Source organism: Linepithema humile, chromosome 1 (genome assembly GCF_040581485.1).
Source record: "Linepithema humile isolate Giens D197 chromosome 1, Lhum_UNIL_v1.0, whole genome shotgun sequence".
NCBI lineage: Eukaryota > Metazoa > Arthropoda > Insecta > Hymenoptera > Formicidae > Linepithema > Linepithema humile.
The window spans coordinates 42,295,597-42,316,134 of record NC_090128.1 but is presented as its reverse complement, the minus strand read 5'-3'; the positions used below and the strand labels follow the sequence as shown (position 1 = coordinate 42,316,134).

Genomic DNA, 20,538 nt, shown 5'->3' with positions numbered 1-20,538 from the left:
ATGATTGTATAATAACGCAACAAAAAAGGCTATAAAATTTGCATTTCTAGAGAGATCTTAGATCTAACAAGCAAGTTACGAAATATTACGAAGATACGTGGACATTCGCAAGACCAGGATTTTACAATCTCATCTGGCGAATGCATCATTAACGACGCGGCGTCTCCCACGTTGATGTCGGATATACAATCGGTTCAAGGTTTCGTATTGTCATTGACTTACTGATTACGTTCAGTAGATACAATAATCGAACGATCGGTTTTTGGAAAACAAATCTAATGGGTAAATCTAGAAGTATACAATCATAGACGTTTATGACCTATCAGTTGCACAATCTTTGTGCTTTTCGAGTACGATTGCCGCGTATTAAGTCAAATAGAGACATTATGTTCAATATAATTATATACTATACATGAAAACAATTATACTTTCCCCGTTTAAGTTTCTCTAGTTAATTCAATGATAACTGATATCGAGCTATAATGCAGGCATTTTATGTCGTAAAAAATAAAAAAGATAAATTATTGTTAGCGCCTTTTAAGAGAGCAGCATTTTAGTTAATTAATTAACATCATTGAATTATGTATGTGCCAAAAATACTATTATCTTTTCTCAGCTGGTTTATTAAAACATAACGGCTCTATCAGCTATGTCACACAAACAATAGGTTTCAATTTCATTAACAGTATGCAAAAATTTTGAGAAATATAGCAAAATTTGCTTTTGTCATATTTCTTTTTTTATTCTCTCAAAATCTTGATTTAATACAGACTTTTCGAAGCCGAGTGTGGATTTAGCGGATGAAACAGAAAACGGAGAACACGGATTGCAGGAGAAAATGTCGTTTGCAAAAATATAACATCAACAAAGTAATAGATCTTGCGAGCGAAATCGCATGCAGAATAGGAGAGATTTTTAGCATGCTTAATATCCACTCGCATGCAGCGACAGGATATCGGTTATTAAAGATTGGGAAAAGTTTAGTCACCGCGACAGTGCTATTAAACCCGATTGCCACAGAACAAAGGAGGTCAATACCTTTTCCAAGGAATTCAATTCCAAGTTAGTCAAGGACTTACATGAGTTCGTACATGACAAGGACACACACCTTATATCCAATCATCAGCATCTCTTCGACTCCGCACGAGCTTATCGAATACAAATAAATATGTATCGAAACGAGTGATTGCGAAATTCCTTCTTGATGTGGCCAGAGAGAAAGGGAGAAAAGCAGTAAACATTCAGCGAGTGGAAATTTACGGAATCTCCATTTGAATATCCAAATGTTCTTTTGCACTTTTCAACTTTCGATCAATCCTCAACTCTCAACTCTCAACTCCCAGTTATTCTCGCAACCTTTCATTGTTCAGTTTCGAATTCCGCCTCTTGCCTATAATTTAATCTCACGATTTCTACGGGAAAGATCTCTCCTTACAACCGGAGATTATATCCACGAATACTTTTCGACTCACGCTTCTTTCTTTTCCTAAAGGTCAAGGTCACGACGTGACATCGCGCCTCCGCTGCAATACTGTGGTTAAACGAAGACACGTCCCCATGTCCCAATTGCTGTTTTTGTGTCCTCGTTAGAAACGAGATTTGTTAATAATTGATCGTACAGGTATCCGAGAAGATCGAGAGAAAACGAAGACTTCCACGTCAATGATCAGTATAGAAAATAATCGATTGTTGAAAAAAAAGGACATTATTTTGTAAATAATAATGGTAATTATTAATTACTGCAATTTGCAATTGTCTTATATATTGCGCAAATAGTTATTAATTAATTCTATACGGTTTGACGTAATAACTCGTTTCTGCGCATTTGTTGTGACCTCAAGTAACATTTATTTTAAATTATGAGAGAGAGATATTTAACATATATTATCATACACATTTCTATGGGATACGCAGTGTATCTAGAAAATAACGGGATTAGAAATACGGGACACTATATTAATTCATTGATTGTATGCATAAAAATCAATCCAGCAAACGAAAATGGATTTGAAATGGATTCGTTTGGTCCGTGCCGAATTTAGATTCTGATTTTTTGAATCCATTTCTATCCAATTAAAGTTTCCGAATTTTTTAAATCTATTTTAATCCATGATGCAGGATTAAAATGACATGATTCTTCTTTCACTTTACTTAATTAATGATTAAGTACAACATGGATCATTCATACGGTAGTATTAGTCTAATTTAATATATAATGTTGAATTTTTTATCACATACATCGCGGCTCTATTAATAAGCAATCCTCGTGCAACTGTAAATTATTCTTATACTCATATTTCATATCATATATTTTTAAGAGCGCTTTCATTTATTTCGTTTTAAAAAAATCTGGTACAGAAAATAATTGAAACAAAATATTTCTATCTATTTGAATCCATTACAATGAATTGATTCAGAAACTGGTTGAGATGGATAAAAATGGTTTGAAAATTTCAATTCATTTTAATCCATTTTTGTTTGCTGAGAAGCATGTCTTTTCGATAATGTTGGATAAGGTCAACTAACACGTGGATAGGTTTCTGGAAGTTTGCTTTAGTAACCACAAATAGTAATCAAAACAACATAAACCGTTTATCGTTAACCCTAGAATCATTTTCTTTCTCTTTCTCCTCCTCCTTCCGCCTCCCCCCCCTCCCTCCCTCTCTCTTACAAACGTATCTTTTATGAGACTGCGGGGAAAAAGAATTTTGTTATCCAACGAAATCATTGTTGCTATTGCATGAAAATCACTTTGTTATAGGTAATAGCGACATAATTGGCAACTTTAACAAAATTTTTAAAATTATTGATTCGTAACAAATCTCTTTGCTGTCTATATATTAACTAACATATTCTTACGACAACGCAAAATTTGCTAGCATAGCATATATTATCTTATATATGAGATAAAAATATCACAATAAATTTCCAATTTCGCAACTTTTATCACAACGACAGAGAATATTTACGTGTTAGAATACCCGTTCAACAATATCGCGTGCGAGCATCGTTAGCGATCGGTTTCCTTAGATGCACAACGCTGTCTTTCCCAGTTACTCAGTATTCTCTGCTCATCGTGATTTCTGAGAATTTTGGTGATCTACAATTTCGTTCCTCGAATTGCAGCATGCCTCATCGACACCTCGCGTTATATCGTTAAGTCATTTTCTCGGATCTCTTCTTATCTTGCGTGTTTTTGCTAAAAAGATTTCAAAATCAATTATCAATGACATTTCCTTCCACGAGCTTTGTAATACAAATCGTTTTTACCAATTGCTTCTATTAATCGCGCAAATAGAGGAAACTTAAAATTATATGCAACCTTGAAAATCATTTCAGAAATTGCAACAATTAAAGATTTTAGAAATGAAAGAAAAATTATAATGTTAAACTCTAAATTTTCATTAAAAAAGAAAATAAGAGACGAAATTATCAAAAGAATCAGCAATGCAAATTTCCAAAATGTATCTTTCGTATCCATTTCATAAAAACTGAGAAAAAACAACTTGACAAACAACAAGATAAAAACAATATAAATTCAGCACGAACACGTAGCCTTGGCCGTTTTGCTTCTCATTTACTCCTTCAATTTTGAATTTATATTGACCTTTGATTATAATTTTTAATTTAATTTTTATTTAATATAAATTTAAATTAAAAATTAAAATTAATTAATAAGAATTAAGTATAATTTGGTCGTTTCTTCCAACGCGTTATTCAAATTCGACCCGGATATTCAAAGGCTAATTAGAAAGAAAGAAAGCGATGTAAGAAGATACTCTCGTTTATCGCATTTATAAATTGTGATGAGTAGTGAAGAGGGGCCTGTTATCCTTCGCGTTGCTGTCGTACGAAACGGCTTTTTGCATAAGTAGCCTTCCCTACCCTCCCACGCTAAGAACTTCCTCCTCGCTCCAGCACCTTTCTTGCCGGGCGCGATGCAACGCTTGCCCTTTCTCGCTCTCACCGCTTGGTGATTTTAATGTCTCGAGCCGAGCGCGCGCTTATTTCTTCTCTGTCATTCAGTCGTGTTTTCATATCTTCGCTCTTGCTTGGTGCGGCAATTCTGACGTGTTGAGCTGTTCTGAGTCTCTCTCTCCCTTTCTCTCTCTCTCTCTTTCTCTCTCGTTAGGCCAAGCTTAGCTGCATTGTCGCTCTCCCTCGAGAACGGCGACTCGACGCGGTGGTACCTCTCGCTTTCACTCGCCGCGTGGTTGCGCGAAGAGGAGGCTATCACGACCGTTCTCAGCGACGGGTCTCAGTATCCGCCGGAGAGTCGTTGGAGGTACGTGTTTAATTCTTGATGTCTTTGATACGACACCACGGCATCCGTGTAACACCTGAAAGAATAAGAGGCAGAGTGAGCACGAGCGGAAGATTCTTCATTGAATTACCGAATCTTCGTGCTGCACCGCGCCGATAGCGATCGCAAGGGCGGGAGAAACCGCGGCGTGCGCGGAAGAGGCACGCAGCTATAAGAGATATAAGAAGATACAGAGGACGATACCCGGAAAAACATAGAAATGGTGACAGTCGGCCGAGTCAAGTAAGAGTTAAATAATTAATCATTATATTACAATCGAATCTCTGTATTATTAGTACGTCGAGATGAGACAAACTCTCTATTCTTAAGACTTTCCCGCAGCATAGGAGAAATTATTAAGAATAGATTATTTTATATTCAATTATACAAAGAAACGTTAGAAATGTTAAAAATAGAGATTAAAACATAAAAAATAGCAGTGTTGAAAACAGAGATATTCGACTGTATTTTTAAAAAACAAAAATTACTCTTTGAAGTGCTAATTCTTCAAAAATTGCATTAATTATTGCACAATTATAAGAATTTAAAAGCACTGTGTGACAAAATTAAATTTCAAAATTATCACATATATGTGTAAATAGAAAAAAATTTTTAAATTGTTTTTTTTTTAATGACAAAAATTCTTTTGTAAGACACGTGCATTGATTGGCACTGATAATTTATTGATAGTTATGTGGGAAATGATTAGTGGGTTAACGTTTGTCACGAGGATGGTGTGTTCCGGAGTAGCGCATGTAAAAGTAACTTTCTAATAGTCCAACGATACTCATTCACTTAAGTGAATGGACTTATTTTCAATTTTTTTATTATTCTGAATAAAACTATAAGTTCTAAACGTAATATATTCACACTTGTGAGAAAATTATTACAACAATGTACAATTCAGAAATAGAAAACAATCTGTTATTATTGTGTTTTTTCTCTTCTACGGTTTGTTTTATACATCATTATATCAACGAATAAAAGCGCATTTGCAAACATGCAGCATTTAAAAAATTTTTTTATTTTTAATTAGTACCTAATATATGTGCATACACAATTATTTTATCTATAATATATTCAACATTTATATTATGTAAATTTTACAAAAAAATTTAAAAGAAAAATTTCTATTTTTATATAATTGAGTCACTGGAGCTTGCGAAATTTTGGTTAGTTGAAGAAAACTCCCTTGTTCGAGTGTAGACCGAGAATTCAAGTAGTACAAGTCGCTAATTAGTCAGACGCTCCCATTTTACGTCGTCAAAATATTATTTACATTTAGATGGTTGCGTGGTAAAAGTCATCGATTAGAATAATCTTACAACTTTTACAATTTTTAATGTCAATGATTTTAACATGGAAAAGTTATAAGAATTCAAGAAGTGGATAAAGTTGAAGTTTTATCTTAAATTGGACAACGAAGATCTCTAAGTAAATGAGAAGATTCGAAATCAGCTTAATTTATTATTCAATGACTTGGAAATTTAATTTACATTGTTGTTTGACTTATATAATCATAGTTTGATAAACCATCTAATTCTAATTGCCTTCTCTGCCATTATTCGTCTTTGAAGAATCACACTTTACTGAATATAAATATTATTTATAGGCTATAAATTCTAAATAATAACCGGTTTTTTTTAAATTGGAATTCACGAAATTGATAATCATGAAATATTAAATCGAATAGCTAAATGGTCTATGAATATGAATCTGTAATCAATCAAAGATCGAGAATTGTTTATTACTCCAAACTTTGATTTGAGTGTTTTATACATAAAATTTCTAATTTTAATAAGTTTTCATACAGGATGTCTTATTTTAAAAAATGTTTATAAATATTTCGAAAGCGAGATATTTTCTGATGAATGAGAGAAGTTTCAGATGAATTTGGTTACCAAGACGACATAATGTGGTGACCCCAATTAGGCCTTGAATTCCATCAAGGCTAGGACAAGGTCAACTTAAATTTTTCTCTTATATGTATTCAATTTTTCAAAATTTTTTTGCAGAAATTTCTTACTTATTATATCATCTTTTTATACTTTTTAATCCAAACAACTTTTGTTTTAAACATTTTTTTATTTGGTCAATATTTTTTGAAAATTTTTTTTCTATGGAAAACGTGTCGTTCAAACGAGTTGTTCAATCTTTATAGTGATTTTTTCACTTTTTACTTGTGTTAAAATAATTTATATAATATATATATTTCTCAAATAAATTTAGAAATTGTGAAAATCAGAGAATGAGGATATATGAAGACTTTTTATAATATTCAATATATGTAAAGTATATTTTTATAATTACTTTATATAATTTACTTTCGAATTAATATTCAATAATTTTAGTGACTTTCTTCCATAAAATAATTGATGTATGTGGAAATACATAGGCTAAATATAATAGCAATAAAACATTTTATTATAAACAGGGAAAATGTTGCAAAACAATTTTTAAAAGAAAAATGTTGTTATAAAATATTCTAATTTGTTCTGTTTGCTCTTGCGCTCGCATCTTTGTGTATTTCTCGAATATTTCAGAGGAAGTGCGGTCACTTTTTAGAATCAATCACCGACGATCATATTATTGCAGAAAGAAAGTAACAGTGAAGTTTGAAAGTGCTATTATTCTTATCGTGACTACAATTATAAACATAATCGTTATTTCCACGTGGAATTCCGTGTGGTAACTAGTAATGTCTTTATTGCATAAATAGCTTTAAGTACTATTCGCCACAAAGCTCTATTTCTTGCGGTTTACAAGAAAAGAATTTCTTTTACTACATCGCAAACATAAATCATACTCCGTCAACCAGCTTAAATTTTAGAACAAGGAAGATACATCAGACACACGGAGTTATGTATTAAAATGCAATAGTGTTTTTTTTCCTAGTAGCAGTGAGACTATCATAAACGAAAATGAATAAATTATTTGCTGTCCGAACGATAGTAATTATTCTCTTGTAATGCCAACAGAAATACAACGATTATGATGGACGGTCCAACAATAATTATTACGTAGCAGCAAGGTTGTAAAAAAATATTAACCAGACAGAAGATTATCCAACGCCGGTTACAATTATCATTAGTTATTAGAACTCGACAAGGATATCTAGGATGCAAAAGAGTTTCTATAAATTCAGAAGAGAAGTGACGTCTTTAGTTACTCTAGAAATCATGATTAAAAATTCACCTGTCAGCACACGTCGGATCAGTCGTCAAAATTAAATTCCACAATCTTATTATGTATTGCGGATATTGAGATATCATCGTTTTCATCCGTATTATGTCAATTTCACGCAACAACTAGAAAAGAATAATTTAAATTGCAGATTACAATTCTGATATTGCACAATTCATATTTTTTTCTCTTATGTATTATTTTCTGATTGAGGTTACATTTAAAATTACAAGTGATCTAAATTAACGCAACAGCTATTATTCACTTTGCCTGGCAAAAATCGCTTTCATTTTATTTCAATTATCTCCAAAACTCATTAGCAGAACTTGTTGACGAAGATATTGATTTGAATGCGTAGCGAGAAATGAGGTATCATCATGCGACTACTACATGATGCAAAATTTTCTGAATATTTTCTCGGGCGTTAGATCGATTGTGGAGAATGTAAAACGGTCTTTCAAAAAAAAGATCTTTGGATTTAATATCGCTGGATTTTTTCTACTTTCTACCCGTTTCAACCAACAATTAAAATATTAGAAAATTTTATTTACAGACTTTGTAAATTCGATTTTTGTTTTACTATTTATAACAAGAATGGCGGTATTTAGGATCGCTAGGAGATTGTACGGACGTATAACACCGTGCTTACGTTCTTATACAAACAAGCGTCACGCGAATCATGCACTTTCTCTCTCTCGAGGCTACCGGTGATGAGTTCCTCACTCTGTCCACATTACTGTCGCAATCTTGCCCATATCTTCGTATAGAATAAATCTCACGCAAAAGAAAGATAGTATGCAGAAAGCAAGGAACCTTTTTCATGCACGGCACGACTGTTTCAGACATCTGTTTTCTTGTCCCGATCGCAGGATTAGACGATCGGTTGACCTTTATATATTATTGTATTAATATTTCGGAAATGGATCCAAATAAAACAACAGAGAATTATGTTTATTTTTTTGTTTTGTATAAAAAGAAGTTTAATTTTTATTTTAAAATTTGGAGTAATAAAAATGCAATAACATTTTGCAACGTCCGTCTTGGTTTATGTCGATTTGATCACTTGACCGATAAAACGTGATTTTTGAACATTATCTTTTCGTTTAGAGCTTGATCGTAGTGTGTTTACGTAATCATCGATATCTACAAAGTTCTCGATTAAGCGAGGCGAAACGTAAGCACGCGCGCGCGCACCGAATCGCTACTTTCTAAAACACGAAGAAGAGCTGAGCAAAAGCGCGAGTGTATGAGATTCGCTTTTCATTGATAATAGAATCTTTATTTTATAGAAAGTAAAGCTCTCTTTATAAGCACGCAATTACGCATGTACGAATATCGTCATTTTATTATCGGTCCTCCTTGTACACGCGTACGACGAACCAGTCGCCGATCCACCCAACATTGCCATCCATTTATAAATCCCGTCCTCTCCGGTCGGGATGAAAGTTCACGCCGTATACGAATTTCGAAAGTTTCTCCCTCCGTTCTCATTTATCGAAATCGTATGTGGACATTTCCGCAGTCTTAAGGTGCAGATGTGTCTTATTAATCGTCATATGAAACATTACGCCTCGGTCATATGATAAAAAGCTACGAGTAATTGCAATGCTTAACTTTCTCGCTGACAAATCTATGCATCGAGAGGTCATCTTCGCCTCTTCTTGGAACTTTTCTTTATACTTTTATTTATAATCTATTACATTTTATTTATAAATTTGTAAATCACCATGATAAAAAATATATAATACCTATTATAATTTATAATAAAATGCATTAAATTATTAACAATGATTATAAAAAAATTTCTATGTGAAATTAATGATGATGATAAAAAATTTTTAAAAATTGGATTTAATTTTAAATATCTAAAATAAAATAAAATTATTATTCGTAAAAAAAAATATTTTTTTAATGCGTTTTAACAAAGTCCTAATTTACCGGCTTCCTTTTTTTATCTGTATAAATTTTTTTGGTTAGTTTTTTGAGAAATTGAAAGTTTCTGACGTACAAGGTCTTTCTTTGTATTTACAAATCCGTTTCTTATTTTTCCGACGATTTATAATTGACTTATGATTCATTCTCGTAATAATGAACTCATTCCGATTATGTCGTATCACGCGGTAGGCTTCTATATAGAAGGATATAAAATAATAAAAATTTTATTTATATAAATAATAGTCTGAAGTTATTTATATTTTATAAGAAAGACGTTAGATCGTGCATTCTTACCTTCTCACATCTTAGATTTCACCAAAAGAATTTTGAGCTAATCATGAGCGTTCTTTTAGTTAATGAGTACCTACTACATATGATTTTCTCCATCGTTAAAGAATGCCTAAAGACTCTTCGACAGGGTGGCTTCCTAGAAATCGCATTCTAGAAAAGTACTGCAATGGTGTTTCTTCTTTCTTCATTATTCCGTTCAGTATTTCGGAAAATTTCTAATCAGTTAAAAATACGGCTTTTTATTTCGCCTGCGCTAGCTAAAACAGGGTCAGTCGTCTTGAAACAGTGCGGAAGGATTCGCTGCTGAGGTTTTCGCAGTGTAATGTGGTGTGTAAAATCGACTGCAAGAATTAGGTATCATGACAATGTTAAAATAAACGATTCATATTTGATTGTTATTAATCACAAGATGTTGAGAATCATGATTTTGATTGACGCTGTGTTAGGATTTTGGATAAAAATCTTCCGTATTCAAAAGGATGCATTCTTGAATCCTTGTTACGTACAAATATTGTTATATCACATTACTTTGCTCTGACAGGTTGCACCGATCGGTGTTGCTCGTGCGATCAACGAGTCTAATCATTGTTGCATTAATTATTTGAGTTAATTCTTTTTTTATGTAATCTCTTTTCCTTTCTTTTTATATTTTTTTCAAACTAAAGAGCTCGCATTTGTGGCCAAAACGTTTTTCACATAATATATTAATTAATAAATAATTCATGCGCCCCGACAATAGCGCTTCTGATTTTTATCGCTTTCTTTGTCTTGTTAAATCGAACACAATAAATTGAAGAAGACAAAGGCAGGATGACAATGTTATCGAGTGGATTACGTACAGCAGTCTGCATTGTTATAAGATAAAAAAAATTCGTTTAGGAATGTTCTCTGGCGCGCGCAGACTTAATTTACAAAATGATCACGTTCTATTCAAATTGATCGAATTTTTGTCAATGTGATGAAATTTTTATCAAAGTGTCGAAAGATGCGATATTTATGCTATCATTTTTTTCGACAAAAAAAATTAACAAATTATACATTTTTTTATCAATTAACAATTTGAATTTTTGATCCAAATCCATCGAAACTCCGTGACGATCTTGCTTTTCAAATTCTTTTACAAAAAATGTAACTTTCGTTTTATATGCAATTGTTTTATATCAATTTTTACAAATTATAATTAAAGTGTCATAATTGTGAGTTGTCATAATGGTCATTTAAGAATCCGTGACGGCGGTCTCGCAAAAACGTAGTATTCTGTGACCGGTAAACAGTGGCTTTTTTTCTCATAAGCGAATGTGCTTCCGAGACGTTCTCCAGGCGAATGCCCCATATGCACTTTCACCCGCGTACACTTCCTTGAGATCATCATTATTCGCTACTTATCGCCTCGAAGAATTTAACACTTATATTTATTTATAACGACGTACTCTATGAGGATATTTATTAGGATATTTATTCGAGCATACTCGTAAATTTGCAGCCTTGATGTTTTTTATTGCCTTGATGTCCTAAATTGTGCACATTTTTCAGAATTTTCTCTTTATTATTAATACATTATTTTCTCTTTCTCATTTGAATAATAATAATAATTTAAACTCTGAACTTTGCTGAACGTCTTATTATACAGTGTATAACATAATTAATTCCGAGGAAAGTTTTGGTTATGTATAAATGACATTAATTATTATTTTTATGTATGAGATTTCTACAAATCTATAGAATGTAACGCAATTAGATTGACAAACTTTTTAGATATATCTATAGGATTTATTAACAAATATTTTGAGTATAGAAATTCACGATCTGCGATGCTTCAAAATTTCTTACAATTTCTTGATATTTGTCTTGTGACAGCACCATTGAAAAATTAAGTTGCATAATATAAAAAAAATTGTTTTAATGATTTTTTATGATTGATAAATTGAAAAATGTTTGATAAACATTTATTGATATATCCAATCTATTGATAGGAAAGCGTATAATTATTTATGATTGAGACTGCTTATACGTTACTTTTATTAATTGTTATGTTGTTTTCAAAAAGAAAAAAAAACTAAAGAAGAAGAGGATCCATGAGCAAAAAATGAGTAAAAAATATGTACTTGAAATTAAATTGTTTTTTATGGTACTTTATAGTAAACGGTGCTAATTAAAAAGATGGTAAAAAAACAACCGACTTTTACGAATCTGTCAAATAAATTTTCGATCCTTTTCGATGGAATTCGAGTTCCGGTCACATGAGGTGCACCTTCAAGCAATATTTTTTGGTGGTATGGCCACTGTTGCCTGAGGCGCGAGATTCCGAGGACATATATATGTGCATATCGGCCTCACGAGAAAGATTTCTCCAGTTTCCGTTGACCTACTGACACTGAATTATAACTGTGTGTGAGCGTACACACACATTATTGCACCTTATGATTGCAATCTCTTGCGGCATAAAGAGGAAAGTAACTGCTATTTATGCTCATGTAGTTTATCTCGTAAAGCAATAATATCGCACTGCATAGGTTGATCTATTATTAATGAAAAATTAATATCACCGGACAGATAATACTGTATAAAAAAATCAATTGAAGACGTAGAATAAAATTTTTTTGTCTAAGGCTTTGTTTCAATTAAAAAATTGATTTTAAGAATAAGAAAATTTAGAATACTATATATTACTATGTATACATACATAGATAATTTTGATTGAAGTATGTGTTATTTATCACACATATACACAAATTTTATATAAACTAGGCAAAAAATATAAGAAAACTAGTTTTTTATATTTAAATTTCGATTTTCAAAAACAGAAACAAAAAGTATAGAACTTAGTACTTTTATTTTACATTTTTATTTATTTCTATATGTAAAATTCGACTCTTTCAAAATTGCATTATCAAAAATGAATCATTATACGTGTGTATATTGTATGCGTATATATGATTTCAATTTGCTTCTACTATATTAAATCTGCCACAATAAATTTAAAATTATGTGATCAGAGATTCGAATTTAGCGAGTTGAAAAACTTACAAATAATAGAATATAAAGATGAGTATTTTTTCATCACATTTTTACAAAAATACTTTGAAATAACGCATATATGCGTTAATATTTAAGAGATTAAAATGATAACGCGCTATAATATGCAACAGAGATGTACGTAGCTTAATCTATCACTTCGGAAACTCGAAACTCCTAGTTCATCGATTGATTTCGATTCGCCCGCAGGTGTTTATTGAGTGACGAAGGCACATGTCCGTCCACTTACTTAAGTGTATTATTGTTGAAAGCGGACAACCGGCGAGACAACAGCGGTTCTCAACATATCGTACATAATCTGTAATCTTTTTTCCTCAGATATGTTCGAAATGCATATAGATCGTGTGTTTGTATTGTTTCACACGAATAAGTAAACACGCACACGCGCGCGCGTAGTATTTCTAGTGCAAATCGCGATCAATAGAAAAAAATATTTTTTGTGCAAATTAGTCCTTTTAGTTCGATATTGATTTATCAAAGATTTAATTAGCGAGTTATTGATATATGTATATATAAAACATTAAAACTTTTCTGTAAATCTGATAATTTTGGTACACACTTTTTGAACTTTGTGTTAAATTTGAAGAATATTCAAGAATATTTTTAAAAATACTTATTACCTAATTAATCAGCAATATTTATCTCTCTCTCTAAAAACAATTACAAATTTATTTCAAATTTAAATTAATTTTATATTAATAATACAGTGTTACTTATTTCTAAAATTTTTCTATTTTGTTTATATCATTTTTTATTGACTCATTATTAGATTCTTTATATTAATTCGTATGAAATATGATTGATGGAAGCAATCTGGAATTATATAAAAATAAATGTCAATGTTTTGTGTATGAGATCGAGAGTATATCAAGACCGGAATAAACACCGGTCGAAACGAGCAAGTGGATTCCCGCGTACGAGAACGCGGCGAATTCACTCACTTGCTCCTGATCTTTCTTTTTTTTTTCTCTTTTCTTTTCACAGAGAAAGTACATATGACTATATATATATCTGGAAGCCTTCGCAACAATGTTGAACGCCACATTTTCAAAGATATTTTTATCGGACGACTTTTTTTTAATGTTGGCTCTACTTTTCCTTTTGTATTGATTTTTTTATCGTTAAAAAATTATTGTATTAAATATTATTTTACGAAAGTTGTCTAGAAAGTAAAGATACAAACGCAAGAAAAACTAGAAAAAATATTTATCACAAAATCGAGTAAGAACTCTTAATACACATACATATACAAGCAGCAGAGTTTTATGAAATACAAAAATGGAAATACAAAAATTCATATATTATGAATTTAAAATTTGAAATTTGAAATTCATATATTATGAATTTTTATGATTTATAATGATTATGTCGAAAAATAACTAAATATATATGTATTTTAAAATTTTGTGATAAATATCTTTTTTATTTTTATGTTTCTATCTTAATTTTCTGAACAATTGTACGAAAAATTATATTTAAAAAAATTCTCGTCGTTAATAATATATATAATCTCATACTAAATACATACATTTCCTGATTTTACAATATTTTATATAATGTCAATTCTGTTATTCTTAAGACATACTGTGTATTTAGAAACATAGAAATCTAGTGCACTCAGAATGAACCATTTTTTATGCTATGAGCTTGCTTAGCATTGCATCACATGCAGTGTTATGAGCAATGATAATTATCTTACAATTAGTAAATTACGTTACGCCTTCTGCCACTGTAATTCCAATTTTTTCCAATTGATGTTTGTGCAGGCTACGTAAAAATAAGAACACTTTCGTTTAAGCATGCTTTTCAGTATAAAAAATTAAATTAATTCATTCCCAAGATATGATGAAAAGTAATTTGCACAAATCTACATTTTTTAATAATGAGACTTCATAAATTTAAATGAAATAAATAAATAATACAATTTTTATATTGATTTCAGAAGCAGCTCGATACTGCTGTGTACATTGGTTATCGCAGTGCCAACGATATTGTCGACAGTCAGCGAATTTAGTATTTCCGGTGAGTGTACTTGACCACATGCAAATATTATGTATTATATTGAATACTTAATATGAATAATTCTAAAAAAAATACATTAATTATATTAAAACTAACAAAATGAGTTAAATCAAAGTACATATAAAGTAAAATAATGCATATATTTATAGATTTTTATGTCGTCGTAAAGTAATATCAGATTACTCGTGACACATACACGTATTTCCTAAAACGTATCAGTTTGATATTGACATATCGATTTTGCTGTATATTTAGCAGTGTCGAAAAATTACCGAAATGCTAATTACGTAATGAAGGAAGCTAGTTGATATTGCATATTTAAAGGAAACGGAGGACAATAGTGAGACTGCTCTCACGTCGGCACATAAATCGACTTACGAGACGCTTGAAATGTAACGTCGTAAGATTACGTCATGAATCAGAACAGAGGAAATTCCTCATTTATAATTTCAATTGCCGTAATCATTGTTTACTAATGTAATTATTCTAAACGTGGTATTTTTCGTTTTGCTTGGCAATCTATATTGTGGTGCAGCAACTTTAATTTTGGAGCAATATATTGCTCCCAAGAACCTTTTATTTCAAATTCTTTTGTTCCAAATATGTAGAAAAAAATACAAGGTGCAGCGGCAATCGTAATACATCTGGACAGACTGATTTTTTATTAAAAATTGATCGAAATTTTTGAATAAAATTTTTGTTTGAGGCTTTGTACAAGACAGATCGGATAGGGATTCGACACAACGACTCTTCCAGATAACAAAAAGAAATGCTGAATTTTGCAGACTAGTATTATTAATTAAAGATTTGTAACGATTTGTACATCTTTTGTTATAGAATACGTCTACGGGATAGATCATGACTTGCAAGCGAGAGCACGTTCGGCAATTGAAGCAGAGAGATTCGCGTACCGATCGTAAGTTACTCTTCATTCTCGAGAATATGCTTGCTAAAAAAGATTTATTATATAATTATAAATTTCTAATGCGTTCCGATGAAAACGCACATATTTTTCAATTATATTATACAATTAACTGAAACTTAATAGATATAAATAGATGAATATGTAAATGGTGTATTAGAACTAATTCTTCAATTTATTCTTTACCTTGAATTTTGATTTGGCACGTATTGATAAATACATTAAATTGAAATTAAAATTAAATATTAGATAATATTAGATAATGTTAGATTAAAATAAAGTGCATCAGATTTATACAAAAAATCTCGATTTTTTTTACTAGATGTATGCAATGCAAATGACAACGAATGCTAATGATGATGCTTATACTTTGCGTCATGTCAAATACCGCGAAGATTATGTTGATTTTAACAAAAATGCGTCCTTCGAATTCACTTTCGCGTATCTTGCAAAAAAAAAACTTGAAAAGAATTCTTACTCTCAGGAATTTCGTCAAAATTCGGTAAGTTCTAAAAATATATAGCTTTTAATAATATATGCACGATGTGGGTTTTAATTAATGAATCACTGTTTTGCGATGTCTACCAGTCACGGAAATTGGCTAGATAGTCGGCGCGTTAATAGTTTACACAACGTTGTATGGTTTAGTATTTATTCACAATAATTAACATGAAATTGCCGTAAAATCGTACGCGGATGTAATCTGTTGTCATCATGAATGATGTGAATATCGATATATCAGAATTTTACGCGAAAGAAACAGGATGGCACCTGTGAAAATTATAATTTGCACTGCTGTATACATATGTAGTCTTCACAATTTCTTTTTTCTCCCTCCTCTCTTCTCTCTCTTTCTCTCTCTCTCTCTCTCTCTCTCTCCGCTCTCTCTCCCTCAAACTTGAACAGAAACCAACATGCATAACGGAGATTTGCATTAAAGAGGAATAAAATTTTACATGTGTAATACTTTCTTCAAAATAATATGTTTATAGATTTTTTAGAATGTCGGATTTCTCGTCATAATTTTGGAATCAATATGTTAAATCTAACATGGTAGATGCAAATTTGAGAAATTACTTTTTTCTTATGAAATTACATCCCAAAATTTTTAGTTTTTAAATCCAAACTTGACATTTAAATATTCAAATTTAAGAGGATGCTGAAGTGACGGGCGAACTCCGACGCGAAAGCGCCATCATTTCGATGGTACTAAAAATGAAATGACATTATCGGCGCAGCCTACGGACCTATGCCGCGTAGGTCCGTGTGTACGCATTTGTTTGTAGTGGTGACTCACTACACTGACGTGTGGTCTGTGTACGTGTGTCATCGGAAGTTTGTAAACAAACGATGCTTGCGCTTGTTTCCTCGACTGAAATTTCGTCGCAAAGCTGCAATATAATGTCCGAGAAAACATAAGCGTATACAAGGTGTCAAATAAATACAAACTAAATATGACAAAATAATAAATAAAAAATATACATATAATACTATATATATCATTGAAGAAAAATGTCATATACTTTTCTTACTTTTATCCTTATGTAGTAAATACTAAATAACTAATTAATCAATTAATTAATATATACATATACACATATATTCAATAAATAGTTATCTTTATTTTGTATTTTATATGATAATGACTAAAATAATGAAAGTATATATTATTTCAGTTATATAAAATACAAAATAAAGATAACTATATTCAATATGTATATGTATGTATTCAATAATTAATTAACTTATTTATTTATTTTGTATTTGTTACATAAGAATAAAAATAGGAAAAGCATATAACATATTTTTCCAATTAGACATATAGTATTATACATACATTTTTCAAATAAAATATTTTATCATATCTAACTTATATCTATTAGACACCTTGTATAAGTCTATTTTGTCTCGTATGTACATCATTCAGCCATACGATAGAATTTCAATTGCGAGAAAAAAGGTTAAATGACCTTATAAATTATCTGATAAAATATAAACAGACCACACGTGCAGTAAATTGCTAACTAAAATAAATACGTATTTCTTCAAATCTGTCAGCTGACGTTAGATCGCCTCTGACAATATTTCTAACAATTTGCCAGTTCACGAATAAATCGTTTTTAGCTCTCTTTTTTCTAAACTGTCAGCTGACGTTAGATCGCCTCTGACTATATTTATTAAAAATTGTCAGCTCACAATAGATCGCTTCTGACAATATTTCTTACAATTTGCCAGTTCACGAATAAATCGTCTTTAGCTCTCTTTTTTCTAAACTGTCAGCTGACGTTAGATCGTCTGTGACAATATTTATTTAAAATTGTCAGTTCATGATAGATCGCCTCTGACAATATTTCTTACAATTTGCCAGTTCACGAATAAATCGCCTTTAGCTCTCTTTCTTCTAAACTGTCAGCTGACGTTAGATCGCCTCTGATTATATTTATTTAAAATTGTCAGCTCACGAAAGATCTCTTCTGGCTTGTCTTATTCTATATTGCCAGTCCACGACAAAGCCGCCTCTGGCTTGAAGACAAGAATAAGAATTTTCTTCTAATGCCAGTCCACGAGAAAACCGCCTCTGGCTTGTCTTATTCTATATTGCCAGTCCACGAGAAAACCGCCTCTGGCTTGTCTTATTCTATATTGCCAGTCCACGAGGAAACCGCCTCTGGCTTGAAGACAAGAATAAGAATTTTCTAATGCCAGTCCACGAGAAAACCGCCTCTGGCTTGTCTTATTCTATATTGCCAGTCCATGAGAAAACCGCCTCTGGCTTGTCTTATTCTATATTGCCAGTCCACGAGGAAACCGCCTCTGGCTTGAAGACAAGAATAAGAGTTTTCTAATGCCAGTCCACGAGAAAACCGCCTCTGGCTTGTCTTATTCTATATTGCCAGTCCATGAGAAAACCGCCTCTGGCTTGTCTTATTCTATATTGCCAGTCCACGAGGAAACCGCCTCTGGCTTGAAGACAAGAATAAGAGTTTTCTAATGCCAGTCCACGAGAAAACCGCCTCTGGCTTGTCTTATTATATAATTGCCAGTCCACGAGGAAACCGCCTCTGGCTTGTCTTATTCTTTATTGTAAGATACTTTTATTACGTCATATGCTTTATGTATATATATATATATATAATGTATATTATATGCTCCACATTATCTATATTTATATCAAAATATTTTTCTAAGAAATTGACATCATTTTGTATACTCTTTTTACAATAAATGTATATGATATATGCCATATTTTTTATTTCTAAAGCATAAAATATAAAGATATTTTTATTTTTTTGTGTCTATCATTTGTAAAAAAATTTTGATAAAAGAAACAACATTAATTTTGCGACTTGCAATAATCTGTTTCATTATATGCTTCTTTTAAATACTTACACTTAGCCTTATTTTATGTGATTAACTTGGTATTTAAAATACGTATCAAAATCGAAAATGTATTTCTATTACAGTAGAAACGAAACATTCTTGTCTTACAACAGAGAGAAATGGCAAAATATAATATTGTCTAAAGTACAATCCAATAAAAACTGTTAAAATTGAACATTTTAAAAAACCACTGTGATTCATGAAAAATCAGAATTATTATTTCAAAAATATAGATATATTTCGACTGTGTGTTTTAAACTGCACTACACATTCAAAATTCACAGAATAAATTTATTTCTGCAAAGTTGTGTATAATGTCAGTGGAAAAGTGATTTATTTGTTATTACATATACATGATATTTTATCATTCCTTTCTGGTGTAAGACTACAATGTTTTTTTTCTACTGAACTAGAAATTAATTTTATATTTTGATGTGTATTTTAGATACCAAGGAAAACGCATAAAATAAGGCTAGTTGTAAGTATTTAAAAGAAGTATATATTGAAACAGATAATTGCAAGTCACAAAATTAATGTTTTTTTTATCAAGATTTTTTTACAAATGATACATACAAGAAACTAAAAATACCTTTATATTTCATGCTTTATAAATAAGTTATATGACATATACATTTATTATAAAAATATATACAATATACAAAATGATATTCATATAAATGATATACAATATACAAGATGATATAAAAAGTTAATTTTACATAGATACTTTGATGTGAATATACATAATATGGAGCACAGAATATACATAATATATACACATAAAGCACATGAATAAAAGTATTTTGTAGAAATTAGAATATGAATGTATGTAATTAAATAATATAAATGTTTGCAAAAATGTTGCAAAATTTATGTATAATACATACACTTTTTTATCCTTCAGAGTGCCTTCAACCCATTTTTTTCAGCCGGGTTTCGTAGCACATAACCCAAACACACACACACGCACAACTAACACACACATAACTAACCTAAAAGATTCTGTATATGACAGATAGCACTGAGAACTGTATAGCGCCTCTATCCCAAAATCTCGGAACTAATCTATAGCTCTTTTTTACCTTATTCTTTCTATATTGCACACATGCTTTACATAAATCTGGAAAAGGGTGGCGTTTTGAAAATAAGTCTCTAAGCTCTATTTTTTTGGTTTTCCATTATTGTTTCATACGCTCTTCTTCGGCACATGGTCTTGTTTTGCAGATTGAAGCAGTATAATTTTGATATAAAAGATATAATTCTTTGAGGTGACATTGTCGGTAAATTTTCAAAAATTTTTTTTATTTTTTGGTTTAAATTTGACCAACTGCCGAAAGATTAGCATATGTACTTTATTTACACCAAAGGATTTGTAATTCTATTAAAGCAATAAAAAACGCCACCCTTTTTAGAAAATTGAAGTTTCGGTCGGTAACAATATGACTTCAGCATCCTCTTAACGATT

At 31.0% G+C, this 20,538-nt stretch overlaps 1 protein-coding gene and 1 long non-coding RNA gene across 3 annotated transcripts in view; one reads left to right on the top strand and one right to left on the bottom strand.

Moving 5' to 3' along the window:
* Nucleotides 1–776: 776 nt before the first annotated feature.
* LOC136997170 (uncharacterized) lies at nt 777–20,524 on the bottom strand. Its single transcript, XR_010887986.1, has 4 exons — nt 19,961–20,524; nt 2,970–4,340; nt 1,473–1,651; nt 777–1,390 (listed from the first exon to the last, which is right to left on the bottom strand). It is a non-coding gene; the product is annotated as an uncharacterized lncRNA (long non-coding RNA).
* LOC105669131 (uncharacterized) overlaps nt 4,406–20,538 on the top strand; it is a 30,254-nt gene continuing 14,121 nt past the window's right edge. Inside the window, exons 1-3 of one of the 2 annotated variants that reach the window (XM_012361911.2) lie at nt 4,406–4,546; nt 14,691–14,770; nt 15,608–15,686. In XM_012361911.2, coding sequence (XP_012217334.1) covers nt 4,524–4,546; nt 14,691–14,770; nt 15,608–15,686 — 182 coding nt within the window. In that variant the 5' untranslated portion in view covers nt 4,406–4,523. Of the gene's footprint in view, nt 4,547–14,690; nt 14,771–15,607; nt 15,687–16,053; nt 16,195–20,538 lie in introns of those variants that run through there. The other variant, XM_067347262.1, reaches the window with a different exon arrangement.